Source organism: Pelodiscus sinensis, chromosome 3 (assembly GCF_049634645.1).
Source record: "Pelodiscus sinensis isolate JC-2024 chromosome 3, ASM4963464v1, whole genome shotgun sequence".
NCBI classification, from domain to species: domain Eukaryota; kingdom Metazoa; phylum Chordata; order Testudines; family Trionychidae; genus Pelodiscus; species Pelodiscus sinensis.
Window position 1 is genome coordinate 139,267,027 of NC_134713.1, and position 18,779 is coordinate 139,285,805.

Sequence of the window (18,779 nt, forward strand, 5' to 3'; positions counted from 1 at the left end):
GAAGAGAGAGCCAGAGCAACACAAACACTATATAAGATGTACTGCGGCCACCCTCCAGCAGGATCAGCGAGGTGGACGGGCTAAGGGGAGATGCAGGATGGCTAGGGCCATTTCTGCAGGATTCAGGAACCCAGGAATCTAAGCGCCGCAGTCACCTACCCCGATGCAGCCTGCAATGAGGCGTTTGAAATTGTCCTTCCGGCGCTTGTCTGCTGCTTTCAGCAGACTTGGGTTGAGAAGTTTGCAGTCAAACTGCTCCAATGCATCCTTCTGGATTTCTGGGACCTGTTCCATCACTGCCTTCAATTCAGCATAGCGGGGACGCTACCAGGAGAAGGGAAGAGACCAGTCAATAGAAGTTCTACCACAGAAGCCTTCACCTTGGCCTGATAGCACAGAGGAAAGGGGCTGCTACCTCCTCCACTCCTTCCCTACTTAGGCTTGAGAACAGTTCATTCATTACAACATATCAAACCTGGCATGATAAAAATTCCCCTTTTCCCTCCACAGCTCCTTACCAAAGCCTCATAGATCTGGAAGGCCAGGTGGACAAGAGCTGCCATGCAGCCATCATGTTGTCCGTGTGTCTGTAACCCTTTCAGCACACTGGTGAAGAACCAGGTCACTGCGTCAGGGAGCAGGTTCCCTGTAAGCACCTGTGGGAGAGGCAACAGCAGTATAGAACTGAGCAACTAATATAAGCCAGGCCTGCTCCAGATGGAGAGAACATCTAGCCCCCATCCAGACCAAAGTCAGAGCCCGTCCATGAAGGTTAGAGGCTCAGGAGGAATGGAGACACCAGTACCCAGAGCTTCCATTTCTGCCTTCTTCCATCAATGGTCTCCTCTAGTACCTGTTTGAGAAGTGGCCAGCAAAGCTGTGTGGTGGTTCTTTGGCAGGACAGGGTGTCCTTCCAGCAGAGGGATCTGTAGGCCGTGATCAGCAGAGCAGTGCAGACATCCTGCATAGGGAAGGCGGGGGAAAAGAGTGAGTCAGTGGAAGCACTTCCTAGTGCGGAGAAGGGCTTGTTCCTGATGGGGGGGCATTCCCCAGAACCCATGTGGGCTCTCTGCCTAGCAGAGGTACCCTCCTTACTGCTCCTACAAAAGGCAAGAAGCATGCTGAGGTCTCAGACTACCCCCACATGCAGCACTGCAGGGCACTGTGAGTGAGCGAGGGTCAGCATGTAGCAGTCAGCCTGCAAGAGCCACAATGCCTGGGGCTGTTCCTATTTGCCAATCTCTGCTGAAGGTGTCAGGCAGATGCATGTGGACAGGAACAAACACTGCTGGAGTTGGTGCAAAGAACTCTGGGGCATCTCTGAGGAGTCTGACGCGAGTACAGTGGATTGTGCCAGTGCCTAAGCACAGAGAATTCCCAGCACCCACACCTCTGCTCCCACGATTAAACGCTTCACCTATGAGCCTGGCATTCCTGCTACAGATAGTTTTTCCTAAAAGGCAGGGGCTAGGAAAGGGGGCGGGACCAGGCAAGCAACGCTACAGGAAAGGCCTTCCCCTAGCATGGACCACTCGGCAACTCAGATTGAAATGCCCCAGAAGCCTTATTCCCTCCTCCCCCTTTGCACTTTCCAGGATGATTGGTGGGGTCCTAAGACAGACTTTCCCTCTGATGCAGGGCACGCTCATTTCAGGGGTAAGGAAAGCAGGAGAGGCTGGCCAGCATTTCCACTCCCTTACCTCCTGCTTCATCAAACACTTGCCCAGCTCAGTTAGCTCTGCACTGGAAGGTGGGGTCACCTCTGTGGACATCATCTCATCATCTACCGGCAGGGGAAAGAGATCCACATGAACACCACAGGCTACCCCAGCAAGGCTTGCCCTGGTTCTAGAGTCAGTTGACGTTGGGCTGAAGTGTCAATCCCACCAGAGAACACCTCCAAGCTAGGCTAAGTGGGTGAGAGCATGCCCCTAGCTATGGCTCACCCAGCTAGATCATCTCCCTCCCCTGACACTTCAGCTCAGGTCATTGGGGTCAACTACCACTGTCCCATTCATGCCAACGAGGCCTAGAGAACATGGCTTGCTTCATATGAGGGTGGAAAAAGCATCCTATATCCTAAAAGGAAGAGCTGCTAAGAGGGGACTGGGAGGAGGAAGCCTTAGCATCAAAGGACAATACCACAGACAGTTCCCCAGTGCTTGGGTTCCTGCAGGGCTATCAGCAAAGTCGGCATGGGACACGCTCACTCATGGGACTAAGACTGGGCTCCTGAGCCTTAGAGAGGAGTTTCACCAGGGCCAGAGTTGGCGACTTTGGTCAGACTTTGCACAGAGCCTCAAATGTGAGCCAGCGAGTCTCTGAAGAAGGAAAGGGTCTGTCTGCATGCACAGCAGTGGTGAGTGGATACAGCAGGGCAACTCACCATCTCCGTCTGCAGCAGCAGAGCTGTTGTGCTCAGCAGCGCCCTTCTTTGAAACACAGCAAACAGCTGCAAAGACAAGTACAGGTCAGGCAGGCAGGGGAGACACCAGCATGGAGCTTACCTGGATCATCTTGCGCACCCTCATGGGGCCCTGCTGCTTTGTTCCCCCCCCCCCCCCCCCCGCATTCCCCAACTTTGTTCCCTACACAGAGGCTGAAGAACACCAAATGCAACATAGAAATCCGGGAAGTAAGGCCAAAGATTGGACTAAGGGGCAGAAAGTTCAAGTGTCTTGGTCACAGCAGCTTTTTCTTCAAATCTGCTGCAGCTCCAGATGGGAGAGGGCATGTGGCTGTCTCAAATCCTGAGCAGCCAAGAGGGCACTGGAGCAAGTTTGTTCAGTGTCAAGACTTTGGCTTAGCAACCTAGGGAGGTGAAGCTAATTAGGAAATGAATCACAAGGTCAGGCTCTGATGCATTCCTGTCATTCTTATGTGGAAATACTTTGCCCCGAACTCAGGGCATGAAGCTGCACTGGGGCATGTGCAAGCCTGGGAGCTAACGAGAGATGCTCTCCTCCCACAGAGCGAGAAGTGAGGTAATCACCAGCAGCCTCTGCACTCTGCTCCTGGAGACACGTAGGCTAATGCCCCCAATCCTACACATAACCCAATGGATAACCCAGCAAGATTCAAAGATGGGCTGGGCTCTGACATGAATACTAAGAATATTCAGGGTTTGAACAGAAAAACACAGTGGAAGGAAGATAAGCCTCCAGCTTCCGGATGTAAACTGATCTCTGTTAGGGATTAGAGGGGACCTTCCTGGGGACAGTCTCTCTCCCACTTGCCTTCCATTGCTGGCCACTACACCACAAATATGATGCAGTCTGACAACCCTGCCAGGATTCCTGCCCAGGGCATGATTCTCCCTGCAACCCACTCGCTTCACTTACTGATTAGATCCATGACTTCCCGGGTCAGCAACCTGATCAACTGCTCCTCAAGCATCTCCTGGGACTCCGGGTTGTCATCTGCTGTGTCCTCCTCACTGATAAGAAAAATAAGGTGTGTGGGGGAATGGGGGTGGAGTTTAGAGGAGCACTGAGATCAGGGAGGTGGCATCTTAGTGTCTTAGCGTTGCCTGTACAGGTGGAGTGAACAGCCCAGCTGGCCAGGCCAAGCTTCTGGCTGGATCACAGTCCAGATTAACAGAAGGGGGAGGGCAGAAACTCTTCCCACACCCACAGAGCAACTAGACCTTCACTCCCCTAGTGAGGGTGGGAGAGACACTGCGGTAATGAACAGGTCTCCCTGCTCAATTCCTCTCGAGACTCCGCGTCACAGAGAAGCACCCCAGGGGGTGGTGTCTCCCGTTTCAGGGCATCTTCCCTCACAGCTCTCCAGAACTGGAGGGAACAGTCAGTCCTCAGGCAGCTGCTCAACAGCTCACTGGCCTCACAGACAAGGAGCCCAAGGAGATACAGACTCCAGCCCCAGGCCCAGCAGCAGCAGGACCATTTTGGTTTCCTCTCTCTGGGGCAGGGCTGGTCCTCTTTGCCCCCATCCCAATCAGATTTTTCTACTGGAGGGTTACTCTCTTCCACAGTGCTGCCAGCTGGGGCAAAAGGCCAGATTAGAATCCCAAGCTGTAGTTCCCGCCCCCTTCAGTCCACGTCCCTTACCAAAGTAAGCTCCGCTGGCTGATGACCTGCCATTTCTGGGACAGCCTCTGCAAAAACACCAGATAGGACTTAACACCCTCAGAGTGACTCTAGAAACGCTGTAGAGTCCTGAACACCATTCACCAGAACGGAGCCAAAAGGGCACTAGGCACAGCTCTGTGTGGAACCTGGTCTGATTCAAAAGAGCTTTAAATATACCTGTCTCCAGGCCCACGGAACAGGAGACCAGCAAAAACTCCTGCAAGGGGGGTGCCCAACCTTTCCCTTGGCATGAATCCATTTGCAGACGCATTGTTTCCTGCGATCCCAGGCAGTACGGAGGACGCCACATGAAAATGGCGTTCTACGCATGGCAAGGTCTTGCATGCAGTGTGCATGGGAGCGCATGCTGAGCGAAGGATGCCATTATTGCCCAGAGGATGCCATTTAGAGCACACTAAAGATCACTGCAAGCCCATCTGCTGATGGAGCAACCCCACTTGGGGCACGACTCATTGTTTTGGAACCACTGGCTCAGTGATGGCTGGAAAGCTGGGATGGCTGTATTGGCTCTAGGTGTGTCAGAGCTATCCCACCAGGAAAGGGAGGAGGAGGGGATACGGGCCCAGCATCACCCAGGGCCTAAAGCTTCAGAGGCCAGGGCCTAAGACCACAGAGATTCCAATGACTGAAGACAACGAGGGGCTTACATCCCCTAGCCTGGAAATTCACAGCAAGCCAATCTCACACAACCCTGGGGGCAGAGAGGGTGTAACTGGGCAAGAATGCCTGGAATCCATACACCACATGCCGAAGTGGCCAAAATCAAATTTCTAGACTCTGCTCCCTGTGTAACTGGGCTTTGGAGCCCTGCTAAGTTTGAGGCTGCAGGGACGTCTCCACTGACACAGGAGCCCTGAGTCTTCACAGCAGCCAGCAGCACTGAAAAAGCAGTTTCTTACCACATGTAGATAGGTGAAGAGCGGGCCGAGCATAGGACAGAGAAGGGTTTCGTAGTGCTCAGAGGGACAGGAGAGAACCAAGGGCTTCACAAACACACCTGGGTGGGCTGGTTAAGGAAGTTTTGCAGCACGCCAAGAAGGCCGGCAGTGCACCAACACAGCTGACAACCATAAAGCAATGGAGACTGCAGGTCCCAGCATGCAGTGCTCAGTCACCTACACAGACGAGCCCCATGCATTTTGCTTCTTAGTTGAAACCCACTAACAACCACCAGTGATCTGTTCACACCATAGCAATGTTAGCACTTGGGACAGTGCCAGAATGTGAAGTCAGAGCAGGAACCACACAGAGAGAAGTGCAGCAGGCGCATCTAGCCCACCTTCCCTGCACTGGGTCTTGCAGACCTCATTTTCTGTGTGGGAAGGCTGTTCAACTGAGACTGCCCAGAAGGGACAATTGATGCCAAGTGGCAGGGTAGTTTCAAGGTGTAGATCGCTGTGCCCTGGGAATGGAATGCCCCAGCTCATTTCACACAGCCAGTCAGCAGAATACCCTGTTCCCAACCTCCATGGAAATCTAGTCCCCGAAGGATCTCAGAGGTTGGCCGTGTCGGCAGAGAGGCCCTCCTTCTTGCAACGTGTTTGCATGCGTAATCTGTGCGGACCTCGCTCTTTGCAGTGCCTTTCCGTGTGCACCGGCTGATGCGCCACTAAAAAGAGTGGGAGAGTCCTAGCGACAGAGGACTAGGGAGACAGAGGCAGGCATTTCATCTGGTCTGTCTTCCCTATTCCCTTCACTGGCTCAACCTGGGAGAGGAGGAGCGACAATGAAGCCAGAGCAGTTTTGGGAAGGGGGCCCTCTTCTACACTCTCTAGTGGTTCCTAGGCAGGCTTCAGCCACAGCCAAAGGATACGAAGCATGGGGCGCAGCCTGTAGTCAGGAATGTTGTTGAGGTTAATGAAGGCTGAGTTGAGGAACTGGGTGGCGAGGCCTTCAACCGTGTAGAAGTCTTGTTGCATTGACGGGCCAGCATTTCCCAGGATGTGGAAGCTACAATGAAAAGCGAGGTGTATGTAAAGCTCACAGGAAGTTTCACTATGGGATCCCTCTCAGGAATGTGCAGTGAGATCCTCCCTGAAGCATCTAAGCACCAAGCATTACCCAGTGTTGATGTTACTAACTGAAATGGGATACAAGCAGCCAACTAGGTCAGGGTACAAGCTGGCAATGGAAGAGTCCTTAGGAAACCCACCAGCCTATGTTGCTAATCTGGCAGCCGTGCGTCAGATTGTTCAGTGGGTTACAGGAGCTCTATGCAGTTCATCACTGCTCAGTCGCTTGGGTCTTAGGGAAACCACAGTGCGTGCACACAGAAAACGGCGGCTGCTGGCTGAGGTGAGTGCCACCCCCTCCACGGGATGGTTCATTCCAGGTTACAGCTGCTCAGTGCCTGCGTGGGGGAGGGCTTACCAATTGTCGTAGAGGGTACAGAAGAAGCCCTGCATCCTTTCTAAGATGGTTTTGTAAACAGGAGAGTCGTAAAGCTCCAGCAGAGGCTGAGGGAGGCCTAGGGAGAGAGGAAGAGCAAATATATCAGCCACAGACAGCAGCCTCAATTCAGGCCTGGCTGCTGGGAAGGCACAGAGCCAGGGACTCAGCAAGATCCTCTGGAACCAAGCTATGAGGCGAGGAGCCGGCCAGCCCATTTATAGGACTAATACCACAGTCAACAGAAGCCCCATGTGGGCAAGTGCTGAACCCGCACTGGGCGTGCCCACGATACGGTGCGCTCAGCTCTCTGAGTTTAGGGAAATGTGGAGAAAGTGCACAACTGCAAAGGGCTCACACTCTCAAGCGCCCCCTTCTGGCCAAAGGTGTGTGCCCACAAGCTCCCACTCCGGAGATGGGCTCTGGTAGTGGAGGTATCTCAGTTGCCAGGATTCTTTCCTGCTCCCTTCTGGGGGGCTGGGGAGGACCCAGGCCCACCCATTCCTCTGGGCCCCAGCCCAGGGACCTTGTGAACAGCAGCAGTCTGCTAAGCATCCTTACTGTCCACTGCTACTCGCTCCCTGGGCCACCTCCCCAAGAATCTGCTCCTCGTTCAGGGCCTAGTCCACCATGTCCCAGCAACTTCCAAGAGCTACATCACCCCCCTTCACTACTCCATATAGGCTGACAGGGCCAGCCTTCCAATGCAGGCCAGAAGAGAACTGTCAAGTTCTGCAACCTCTCTGCCAACAGCCCCTGTGGGCTCTTTAACAGACGGCCATCCAGGGAGCTGGCCAGATTCACTGGCTGCTTGTTGTTAGTAGCATGGCAGCCTCTAGAATCCCAGCAGGGCCCTAGCATCCTAGATGCTGTAACATGTAGGAAGAGATGGTCCCTGCCCGAAGAGCTTTCAGCTTAAAGAGGGGAAAGCTTATCCCTGTTATACAGATAGACAACAGCCGCACAAGAAGGTAAAGTGACTTGACCGAAATTGAACCCTGATCTCCCGAGTTCCAAGCCAGTGCCTTACCCCTGGTTATTTGGAACACGTCATTCATTCACATGCCCGATACATCCCAAAACAATTGGGTGAGGGTCTGAAAACCCACTTATAATGATTGTAGGCAGGGGCCAGACTGCAAGACTTCTACTGAGGATGGCAGGGTTCTGTGGCTATGGCAGCCAGCGGTACCGTGGAACAAAGCTCTAGTTATGGGATCGCACACAGAGCCAGGTGAAAAACGAATGCAGCTCACAAACAAACATGAGTCACTCAGTCCCAGGAAGCAGTGACATCCTCCAGTGGGGTTGGGGACATGGGGACCTGTGCTACCACTTCCTTCAGGTGAACTGGATGGGAGGCTCGAGTCAGACTTCATTAGGTTAAAGGGGTTTAGTTAAAACAAATTCATTCAAAGCAGAGCAGAGAGCTGCAGAGCAGGAAAGAATCTAGACCCTGATTCCTTTCAGCTTCAGCAGCTAATATTAAATGTTAAGTGCCCCCTCCTGGTAAGGCTGCCTATATGTTTTCCTCTGAAGAAAGGCTGGATTTCTTTACCTAGGATGGCATTCTTCTCCACCTCCAGCATGTCTAAAGCCTTGACAAATGGCTCTCCCAGCTTCGCCGCCATCTCTGGCATATAGAGATTGTTGTGGGTCCTGAAAGAGAAGGGAGAGTGGTTTATGCTCATGCCAGTCACATCCCTTGGCTGCTTCGCAGTGGGATCCTCCACCTCCAGCCTGTCAACAGCTCCTCTGCAGCTGAGGAAGGCGAGACCAAGCACTTGTGCATGGGATCCCCCTTCTCCACCTGGGAAAACATCAGGGAAGCTCATCCCCCAGAGACATGGAGAGACTCCACCTCCTGTCCTGGAGCTCCCAGCTGCTGCCCCCAGACATTTCCAACGCTGGCAGCAGAGACTCCCAACAATTCTCCAATTGACACTGGCAACAGCTCATTAGCATGGCCAGCACAGCCAGAGAATGTACTGAAACCCCTCCCAGACATGAATTCTGTTTCCAGCAAAATCTTCCGATGGCCTGGCCGAGGGAGAGGCTGTCCCAGCTCCGAAATACACACACTGCACCTCAGGGATGGGTCACAGTCCCCAGAGTGGCAGGCGGCACCGGAGGAACTCTAGGGAGCGTAACAGTCTAATATACATGTTACAAGCGGCAGTGTGGCAGAGACACATGCCCCCTGGACAATGCATCCAGCAGGGAAGAGTTCTGCATCACTGTTAGCTCTCTGTGATGGACCCCATTTCAGCCAAGGATGGGTGGTTCTTTGCCATCCAGGCCAAAAAGGGCCCTTCACTAGCCAGAGTGGTGACTCAGAGCTTGTCTCAGCAGCGGGTGTCTCTCTCACCTACCTCTCTCCTTTGAGACCTCAGACCTCCACTCTGGGTGTCGACAGCTGCACACAGCATAAATCCTGCAGCCAAACCGCCCAACAGCCTCCTCCAAAACTGCAATGCCATTGTACCTGCTGCTAGAGGTGATCAAGGGCAACTCAGTATCTCCCCCTAGAGCAGTGTTTCCCAAAGTGTGTGTGTGTGTGGGGGGGGGGGGGGACGCTCTTCTGGGGGGCATGAAGGACTCGCTGAGGGCAGGGGCACAGACAAACTTCGACTGTTCTCCAGAGTTTCAGCTTTCATTATTTTTTTAAAAGTAGGTCTCTAGATGGTAGGGTCATGAAGAAACCCTTCAAAAGAGATGCCTTAGATATAAGAGATGCAGTGATCTCTGCCTGAGTTTGCAGAGAGCTTGAAACAATAACAGCTTTGAGGTGTGAACTATTCCAGTCACTTCACAAATATAGATGCTAGTGATATTTTAAGCGTAACCATTATTAACTATTTCACTGTTCAAGGCATATAAGGGAGCAGAGGAAGTATATAAAGGTTGACACAATCTACTCTAACTACTCATTTTGGGTAGGCTTCCAACACCATGCAGTGGGGCTGAAGGGAGCTGTGACTACTTTTATGTCTCTGAAACGGGACTCCAGGCTTGTGTACAGGAACAGTTAGTCCATGGAGCGTGAATCTACTTCAGTTGCCCACTGTGCACCAATTACTCATTTGGACCCTGCTGCTTTGCACTAAAAGATCCCTCGTGTGCTTTGATCTCACCCCGTGTGAAATAGGAACAGATCAAAGTGCACCACAGGACTTTTACTGCCAGGCAGTAGAGGTTGCCTGAACATTTAGTGTGCTGCAGGCTACTGGGGTGTGTGGGAGAGATCTACACCAGAGCTCGCTGCATACTAAGTGTTTGTATTGACAAGAGCTCAGCTTTCACAAATAATTGGGGAATGCTGCCTTACAGGCTCAGAGACTGCTACATACCCTTACGAGAGGCTTACACAGACCCATTTATGCAATGTCACATGGCACATCCAGCCAGAGAGGCTCCATCATCTTTAAGCAGTTCCCATGAGTGTGTCTCCGGGCCTGTTCCATGCTAACAACAGATGGAGCAAGGGGACATGGTTGGACACTGACTGAGCCATAGCACAGCACTCCAAATGCAGGATTACAGAGCTGGGTCTTAGTCTTGCAGGGTGGCTTTAGAACATTCATGACATTGTATAGCCAGTCCTGTGAGGATCAGAGTACCACAGCTCACAGGTCGCCATCTTGGGGACTATCTTAGGACATTTTCTTAAATTGGTAGTAGAAGTGCATGATCCACAGAGTTCAAGGCCAGAAGGGAGCCCAAAATCATCTTGTCTGACCTCTGGTAGATCACAGGCCGAGGCATGAGCAGGTGCCCAGTCAGATAAAAATGAATCTCCCCCCAGCTAGTGGCTCAGGAAAGCTACAGCAGTAACGCAAGTTACATAAAAGGGGCTGATCTGCTGCGCCCCATGAAAGCACAGCCACCATGTGCCATCTGCCTTTGGCAAGATCAAAATGCTCAGCTCTGCACATGAACAATGAGCACAATTGCGGAGGCAAAGAGGCCTTTGAGGAATTCAGCACAGAAGAATTAAAAACAGCAAATGCCATTCCCAATAGATACAGGAAAAACCCAATGGAAGGATATGGCAGGGTATGGAGGTTGTATTTTCACAGATATAGTTACAGCTCTGCCCAAGAGGCAGGTAGTGTCTCCAGGGCTGAGAAATTTAGTCTTCTGGGCCGGAGGGTGGGCCTTTCAAAGCCTCCCAGAAGACCACATTGGAAAAAAGCTGAGTTCCCCAAAGGATTTTGTCAAGATGAAAAAAGAAAGAGCCCTGTGGCTGTGCAGGGCACACGAGAAACCTGTTTGGTCTGCTTCTAATGCAACATGCACAGATCTCAGGCCTAGAAGATCTTGGATGGGTCAGTCTTTGCAGCTGCTGACTCCAGGACCATGTCCAAGGCCGGGGACACCATTATTCAGGCTCAAACGCAGGAAATAAAGAGAACCAAAAACAGCTGGATAAAATGAAATCTCACACAGGATAAAGGAAACTGTTGGCCAACAAGCTGCAAGCGACAAGTGGAGCAATTTCAAGCCCATTCAACAAATACTCACACAACCACCAAGACAGCGAAAGGCAAGTTAGGTCTGGCAGGAGAGGTTACATTGCACTATCCATGCACACAGACTGCCTATTTCCCATATCAGTTCACTGGCCAGCTCCCCGAGTCATGGCCAGGATTAAGGAGCTACTCCACATAATACTTACCTTAGAGCAGACCTTGTGACTACTTTGTTTTCACAGCCTCTATCCCCATACCTGGCACAATGGACCAGGCAAGAACCCCAGCAAGGAGTAAACAACAATTTACACTAGAGAACAGTCCCGCTTCAGAGGGGCTTCTTTACTTACAGTTCAAATTAGCTGCTCAGGAGAATTTGTGTGGCTGCTTCCTGCTGATCCCGTCGCTCTCAAGTCAGCCAATGTATCCTGCAAGAGCTCCCAGCCCCAAACATAAGCCCCTTCTCCTCGGGGGCACATTAACCACACAGGAGCTGGATGATTCTGCCAGATAGCTGGCCTATTGGCACAGTGCTATGAGCAATGATCAGTCCCAACAATATGGCAGCTGTTGTCCGGATTCTACAATCACCCCTCCAGGCAGCCAAGCTGTACCCTGTATCTCCCCACATCCACACAGTCCACTTCAGAGCTCACAGCCCCTCATGCTGACCACATGAACAGGTACCCTAGGACAGGGGTTCTCAAACCTCATTGCCCTGCAACCACTCTTCTAATGATAATTAAGTTACTATATGACCCCGAGGGAGGTTGTCGGAGTCCAAACCCTCTTGCCTTGGGTGGGAAGAAAGGGGACTGCAGCCCATATCTGCTGCCCTAGATGGGTGGCGAGGGGCCTGCAGACCACGCCCCACTGCCCTGGATGGAGATGGAACTCAGACTGCAGCTTCAGCCCTGGGTCCCAGCAAGTCTAATGCTGGTGTCCCCATTAAAATGGCGTCACGACCCAGTTTGAGAACCGCTGCCCTAGGAGACGAGTACAGGGGAAACACATTCTGGGAGAGCAGAAACCACTCCAGAGAGAAGCACAACACAAGCTCTTTTCTTTCCTGGCAGCTCCAATTTGCAAATCAGGAGTAGCACAGAGAAATCCCTGCCTCCTGCCCCTGGAGCAGCCACACAGAGTTGGATCTCACCTCCTGTGCTCAGCAAAGTACGGGGCGAGGAAAAGGGCTGGTCACTTTCATTATCTTAACCACTTCGTTGTTCTGGGTGTAGCATCAGCCCCAAGAACTCACTGGGAAAGGGAGGGTTATTTTTGGGGATCAAGTGCAGGCCACTTCAATAAGTTACCATCTACTTTTCCGACATGCCTAAAACTAGTGGTCCCAACAGTATTTGACAGAAACGTCTTAATGGTAACACTGGTGCATCACCCCAGAAAATGGCATCGAGTCACTTCCAGTGCTGAAGCACTAGAAACAGTAGCAACAGAGCATGGTCTGCACATTCTGATTAAGGAACAGTTCGGGAGCTTCTGCTTCTTTAGAAACATACAGCGGATGTTTGCTACTGTACAAGGGGGATTCCATCTCCTAGGTGTGTCATACAGGTGTCCTAAAGCCTTCGTCACACCTTAGCTTGGTATTGGCAGTGCAACGACTGCAGAGACAAACAGATCACTCAGCCTCGACCATCAACCTGCCACAAGGTGTGGGAATACTCCGTTGGACGCTGCTTTGCTGGACTGCCCAGACACGATGCCAGATAAACACAAACTGATAAAATTCTCAGCACCCAGGAGACTTCACAGGAGACCATCTCTGCCCAGAGAACTCACAACCTGCACAAAAGAACTGACCCATGGGATTGTCAACTTCACAAGGGCAAATTTCATCTACCACAGCAGGTCCTGCTACATTAATAGCAACTGGATAGCTCTACACTGTCAATGGGCTAGTGCTCACCCTACACCTTGTAAAGAGGAATTTGCTTGAGTGGCCAAGATCATATACACCTAACCCAGCCCAGCCTTCCCATTGGCAGCAGCACTGTCCTCAATCAATTGAGGATACATTTTTCAAATACCTGACTAGTCAGTGCCCAACATAGCTACGTGGGCACTAAACACAGTTCTCACCTGTTCACCACCACCCAGCACCAGCAGAGAAAGCGAAGGAGGACAAAGTCTCATACACTGCACACATCACTGGCTGCCAGCAGGAGGCTGAGAGTCAGTTCCACTCCTAGCAATGCCTCCATGCCTGCCGTCACTGAGAATCCATGAAGGGGTAGCCCAGAGAGCTGTTACTCTCCGAACACTGCATTGCCGGGTGAGGGAACTGCACAGTTCAGAATTCCCACTCCCACCCCAACCGAACAACCTTCATCTCACCTCCTGAGGCCAATCTGCCAACACACTATGCAAGCTCCCAGAGTGTCGACTGAGAAGCGGCACTGCTGGGCACAGAAAGAGCCTTAGCCTGAGCCCCCATTCGTTTCAATGGCAGATCATGCTTCCGGCAGCCAGAATTCACACTCAGCAAATCAAAGCAGCTCAACTTAGTACTGGAGAGAGAACAAAGCAAACTCCCACTGGACGCCATGAGAGCAGGCCCTGCTCTGCTGATGACTGGAGAGGTGGCCTGGTGGGGGCTGAAGGCAGAGCAGAGATGTTAGTTGAAACACATTTGGTTAGTCATGGAGGCAGCTTTAGAGTGGACCTACTTCCAGGTGGAAATGGAGGTGGGGGGGAGGCAACCCCTGCCTGCCTCCCATTGGCTTTTGTGGAATCTCATGGCTAGGGCTGTGTGTGTGGAGAAGGCTTGGTTCCCCCGGTCCCATTCCCCACTGACAACAGTCGGGAACAACACTGCTGCCGGTGCTCAAGCCTGGGCTCCCGTTGACTTCAATGGGAGAACATGCTCGGAGCACGCAACATACATTGCAGGTTCACTTCGGGAGACTGTTCAGTCAGCACAACTGGTATCACGTCAACTCGACCCACCTTATGAGAGCGAGCAAGTTGTCGAGAAGTTTCAGGACCTGCTCAGTGCAGGGGTTACGGTAGATCGGATTGCCGCTGGGCATGTACCCGATCACAAATCCTCCAGCCTTAGCCTCTTCCAGGGTAGTGGGCCAACGAGCCCGTTTCACAACTCCCAGAATGGTGTACACGCAAAAGCTTATCTACAGCAAAACAAAAGACATGGAGAGAACTCCTCTTAGCAAGGACGCAAGGAAAAGCAATAGCAGGCCAGAGAGAACCCTCTCCCCTGGTCCTTGTCCTGGGATGCTTAGAGAGATGGCACTCCACTTGCCCAACCCTGCAGTTGGGGCTGCCTCGGAGAAGATCCTTTACACTATTCTGATACCCTCCGGGGTTTGCAATAACCCGTTGGCAGGCAGGAATAGCACAGAAGCTTATTACTGGACACAGTCAACACAGAAGGTCTCGCTGAGTCCAAACGACCACACAGGGCATCCTCTAAGTCAGGGATGGGCAATAAGCAGCCTGTGGGCCAGACTTGGTTTGCCAGATACTCCTATGGGCTAGGAATGGCAGCTGCAAGAGGGCGTAGCTGAGGCGTGCAAGTAAACAGAGAGTCTGGCAGCCTGCCAGGGGCTAATCCTGGCTTATTGCCCATCCCTGCGCTAAGAGAAAATATTTATGTCATCGCTATCTCATCTCCCACACACATCATGGACTGACCAGAAACGCCCTGTTCCTGCAACAGCCTAAACCTGCATTACCATCTACCACCCGCAGAGCCTCCATCAGCATTTCCTCCGGTCACAACCCCGAACATAGCAACCGCCAGTCTGTAGTGAGGACATCCTGCAGATAGTCATCCCGCTCGTGACACACCGGTTCCAGGCCAGTATTTGACTTATTCTCCACACCACACAGTCTCACGCTTTCCAGAGTGCTTCCCTTGGGAATCACAATTCATTGCACCACGTTACCCAAAACATCCAGCCTTAACTCAACGGCATCCACAAAACAGACTGCTTCAAAAAGAACCTGAGATACACCAGGTACAAAGGCGTATGAAGTACCGCTTGAGGAATACAGCGAGACCCCTGCCTTGGAAGGCTACAGGATTCTACATGTCACACAGGGATGGGGGAATAGGAGACATGACCCTGCTTCTCTTACGTGACCCATGTCCACTGAGCTAGCGTCAGAAGCCATCCGTCATTCTGCAGCTTGAACGACGCAGTGATCTGGGTCCAACAAAAGGCGTATGTTTAGGACAGGTCTTGCAAAAGGCCCAAATGGACGTGTGCATGGGGGATGCAGAGGAATTACTCGCCACTCTCCAAAGGCTGAGCCTCCCCAGGTAATTGATACTCACTCTGGAGCGGTTCAGGCCACTGGGATCTTCCAAAACGGGATCAGTGATTTTGTTATCAGCACCCACATAGGAGATGAAAGCTTCAGGATCTGACAGGACTCTGAGGGGCAGAAAAAGTAAGCCTGGGATAATCAGCAGCACTGAAGAACTTTATCTGCGAGAAATGCCGTCCCTGCACAGAGGGTCAAAACTCCATTCCCCACAATCAGTCAATTCGCCTTGAAGATGAACGCAGGGGGATGCCGGGAGGTGGCTGCCCTGAACAACTTTCCCTTCAAGTTTAATTAAATTAACTCCCTCACTGCTCTTGGGGCCTCATCAATGCCAAGTGATCTGAGATCAGGACAAGCTCAATCCCTGAGCCCTAGTCTGCTTCTCTGTGCTGAGCTCTGCTGACTTGGCACAGAATTGCAGAAGCCAATAAACCCCTCTCCAAATTGCCCATGCAAAGTGTGCCCCAATCATCCGAGCCCAGCACCTCTTCAAATCAGTTAAGGAATATTCCAGAGAAGCCCTTGTATATCTTCCAAAGCTCAGTAGGTTCTCTGCTAGCTGCTGGATGGCAGCTTTGCTAGATGTTGGCAAAGGACAGGTGTGGTCTTCTGACAGGTCTTTTCCCAGAGGTCAGCAAAGTGGTTGTTTTGACTCCCATTTTTGCCAGAGGTCTGGAGAGTGCTGTGGCCCCATAACCCTTCTCAGCTCTTAGCATGTGCTGTTCAGGTTGGGGATGTAAATACCTATTAAAAGCTAACTAGTTACAAGACAGAATTTTAATTGTTTAACTGGTTAACCATGGAAGGCTGGTGCTGCATCTGGGGTCCTGCTGGCCAGCCTGCCACAGGCAAGGGGGCTCCTCCAGCCCGGCCCTCCATAGGTAGGGCTGCTCCAGCCAGGCTGGTGGTGCCTGCCATGGCTAGGGTCTTGCTGGTTAGGCCACCGCAGTTTGGGGGAAGGAGGGACTGCTCCTGCCCGGCCCTCTGGTTAACCTGCTACCAGACAAGCATACTCCATGCCAAGCAGCTTTTCCATCTCTGGCTTATTAGCAGGGACTCAAATGGTGGCCAAATTTCTTAAAACAGTACAGAGGGCTTGTGGCTAGCAGACACCACAGAGCCACACTCCTCTGGGCACACATTTGCTAGAGGGAGGAACGTGCCAACCCCGGTTTCTCTGCACTATCTTAGCTGCAGCTCAGGAATGGTTAATGTCGAGTCTGTACCTCTGCATTTCTTCAGAGAGCCACAGGTTGGCAACGGGAGACATGAGTTCCTCCAGGAAAACCTTCTGCCGCTGATAGTCCTTGAACTGGTTGCTGATGAGGACGAGGGCCTCCATGAGGGCACATTTCTCCATCTGTGTCAGAAGCAGCTCGTTGGACAGCAGCTGCTTCACGTGGTTATACAGCATCTCAAAATTAGGCTGCAACAAAATGCCAAGCAGGACCCTCACTCACTTGGCAAGGGGTACCTGACTGAGGCTGCTGCACTCACTTTTGGGAGGGGGGGTAGGGAGACCGGTATGCATCGTATTCCCACAAAAGACACAGGAAATAGCTGGGGCCTGTTTTGCTCTTCCCTACCCCCCCCCCCCCCCCCAAGGGCTTACTTCTCTACCCGGATCTTCCAAGCTTCTTCCTTAAGCCTGGCATAGCCTCATTTCTACCCTGCCAATCCATCTCCCTTCCTCCCCCAGATACTCCAAGGACCTCCACTTTCCATGGCAAATAATGTTTGAGATCTGGGGAGACACTGCTGCTCCAGCAGGCTGCCCCATCACAGCATGGTCTAAATCCCAAATTGCTCTAGTCCTTCCAAGACCAGCTACTTCCTTCCATCCATGGGCATTCAAATGTCAGAGTTCAGGACTTTCCATCTCTCTGCTCCCACCGTTGAGTCTAATCAGGAAAACCTGACTGTCCAAGCAAATGGGCTAGCCTCACTGGAGAGGTTCAGTTTTTGCTTGCCCACTCTACTCCTAAGCCAAGTGTTGAGGAACAAGCACAGACGTTTGTACAAGCATCAGGGAACATTCGCTACTTTTGGGATAGATGATGACAAACTCACTCCTTCCTGGCAGCTGTACTGAAATACAAGCTAGAATCCTAAATGACCTAAGTTAGCACCTTCAAAGCAGCAGCTTGTGTTTTGCCACAACATGAAGACTAATCTATAGTCACAAAGTGAGTGACAGCTGCTACGCCTCCACCAAATGAAGGGAGCATCAAGAGGAGTAGAATGCCATTCATTATCCTTCAAGCCTTAATGGCTCCCTTCCTTAAACAGGCTGTTAACACAATGCCCTCTAACTACAGCTCCGCAGGTCCTCTAGCAATCAAATACCAGGGCTGCTAAAGCCAAGAGCTCAAAAATGAGTTTGTGGGCTTACTGGTTAAGCAAGGCTAATAGAAGAGACAGACCTGGTAGATCAAACAGAATGACCAGTGTCTATATTCTCTTTGACTCCCCCTGGACTGATTCAGAAAGCCCTGTTCCTTCACATCCCTTTTTCTGACCCGCTTCTGACGCAAAGAGGGCAAATGGCTTCAACTAAGGGTATAACTGACATCACCAATAAATAAAATATAGCAAATGTTCCTATAAAGTGATTATAAACTTGACTATTTCCTTCTCCCATTTTACAGGTTGATCAGCATCTTCGATTGTGAATTGTGGGGAAGGGAATGTGCCTTATTACATATCTGTACTGGCCCCACCACAACAGGGTCCAGGTCCTGATCAGGACCTTTGGATGCTACTGCTATATGTATATATATATATATTTTTTAAAAGTCAGTATCCCTCAAGAGCTGAGAAAGAAAATAAGTTGCTTGGCTGTCTATACAGCAGAAATCTCTCTGCTCTAGTCACATCAAAGTAAAAACAGGAAGACTCATCTGAGAAAAAAAAAGGGATTGATGCACAAGAGCTGAAAGTCCCCAATTCTCAGGAAAGCTGCTGAAGATGGGATAGTGGCGCTCTGGAACAGAGCTGCACATACATACCAGGACGAGCTGCGGGTAGTCCCGGCACATCTTTATGATTGAGGAGCATGCGTGTCTTCTCACATTCTTCACTGCCCGAGTTCTTGGGGCCTGGACCAATAAAATTCAGGGTCAAGCTACAAAACCCAGACAGACCCAAAGCATCCCAAGAGTCCAGGGGAAACTGACACTTCAATTCATGCATTCCAAGAGTTCAGTTAACAAGCCAGTTCCCAAAGGAGTCACTGCAAGCCCAAGCCTCTGGGCACCAATTCAACTGCTGGGATGAGAATATCTACCGCGTTACAGTTCCTACATGTACACAGGTATAGCAGCCATACAAACACCAACCACAAAAGCACCAACCACTGAAGCACATGCGTGGCAGCTAAAAGTGAAATTCACTCACAAATAAAGGTTGCTGCATAAATACCCAAATAGCTATACTCTAGACTATTTCAAGTGGGGGATGGTGGTGAATTTCACCCTAAATGCCTCCCATGCTTCCA

At 51.5% G+C, this 18,779-nt stretch overlaps 1 protein-coding gene across 4 annotated transcripts in view; it reads right to left on the minus strand.

The window, feature by feature from the left end:
• Window positions 1–18,779, minus strand: part of XPO5 (exportin 5) — a 42,920-nt gene that overhangs the window by 2,168 nt on the left and 21,973 nt on the right. For 2 of the 4 annotated variants that reach the window (XM_075925014.1, XM_075925013.1), the window contains 15 exons: window positions 18,292–18,381; window positions 16,510–16,709; window positions 15,291–15,390; window positions 13,940–14,121; window positions 8,059–8,159; window positions 6,483–6,579; window positions 5,926–6,062; window positions 5,012–5,109; window positions 4,071–4,117; window positions 3,342–3,436; window positions 2,387–2,452; window positions 1,701–1,783; window positions 854–961; window positions 519–656; window positions 160–324 (listed from right to left, as the gene is read on the minus strand). In XM_075925014.1, the coding sequence (XP_075781129.1) occupies window positions 160–324; window positions 519–656; window positions 854–961; window positions 1,701–1,783; window positions 2,387–2,452; window positions 3,342–3,436; window positions 4,071–4,117; window positions 5,012–5,109; window positions 5,926–6,062; window positions 6,483–6,579; window positions 8,059–8,159; window positions 13,940–14,121; window positions 15,291–15,390; window positions 16,510–16,709; window positions 18,292–18,381 (1,707 nt within the window). Of the gene's footprint in view, window positions 1–159; window positions 325–518; window positions 657–853; window positions 962–1,700; window positions 1,784–2,386; window positions 2,453–3,341; window positions 3,437–4,070; window positions 4,118–5,011; window positions 5,110–5,925; window positions 6,063–6,482; window positions 6,580–8,058; window positions 8,160–13,939; window positions 14,122–15,091; window positions 15,160–15,290; window positions 15,391–16,509; window positions 16,710–18,291; window positions 18,382–18,779 lie in introns of all 4 variants that reach the window. The other 2 variants (XM_075925015.1, XM_075925016.1) reach the window with 2 other exon arrangements.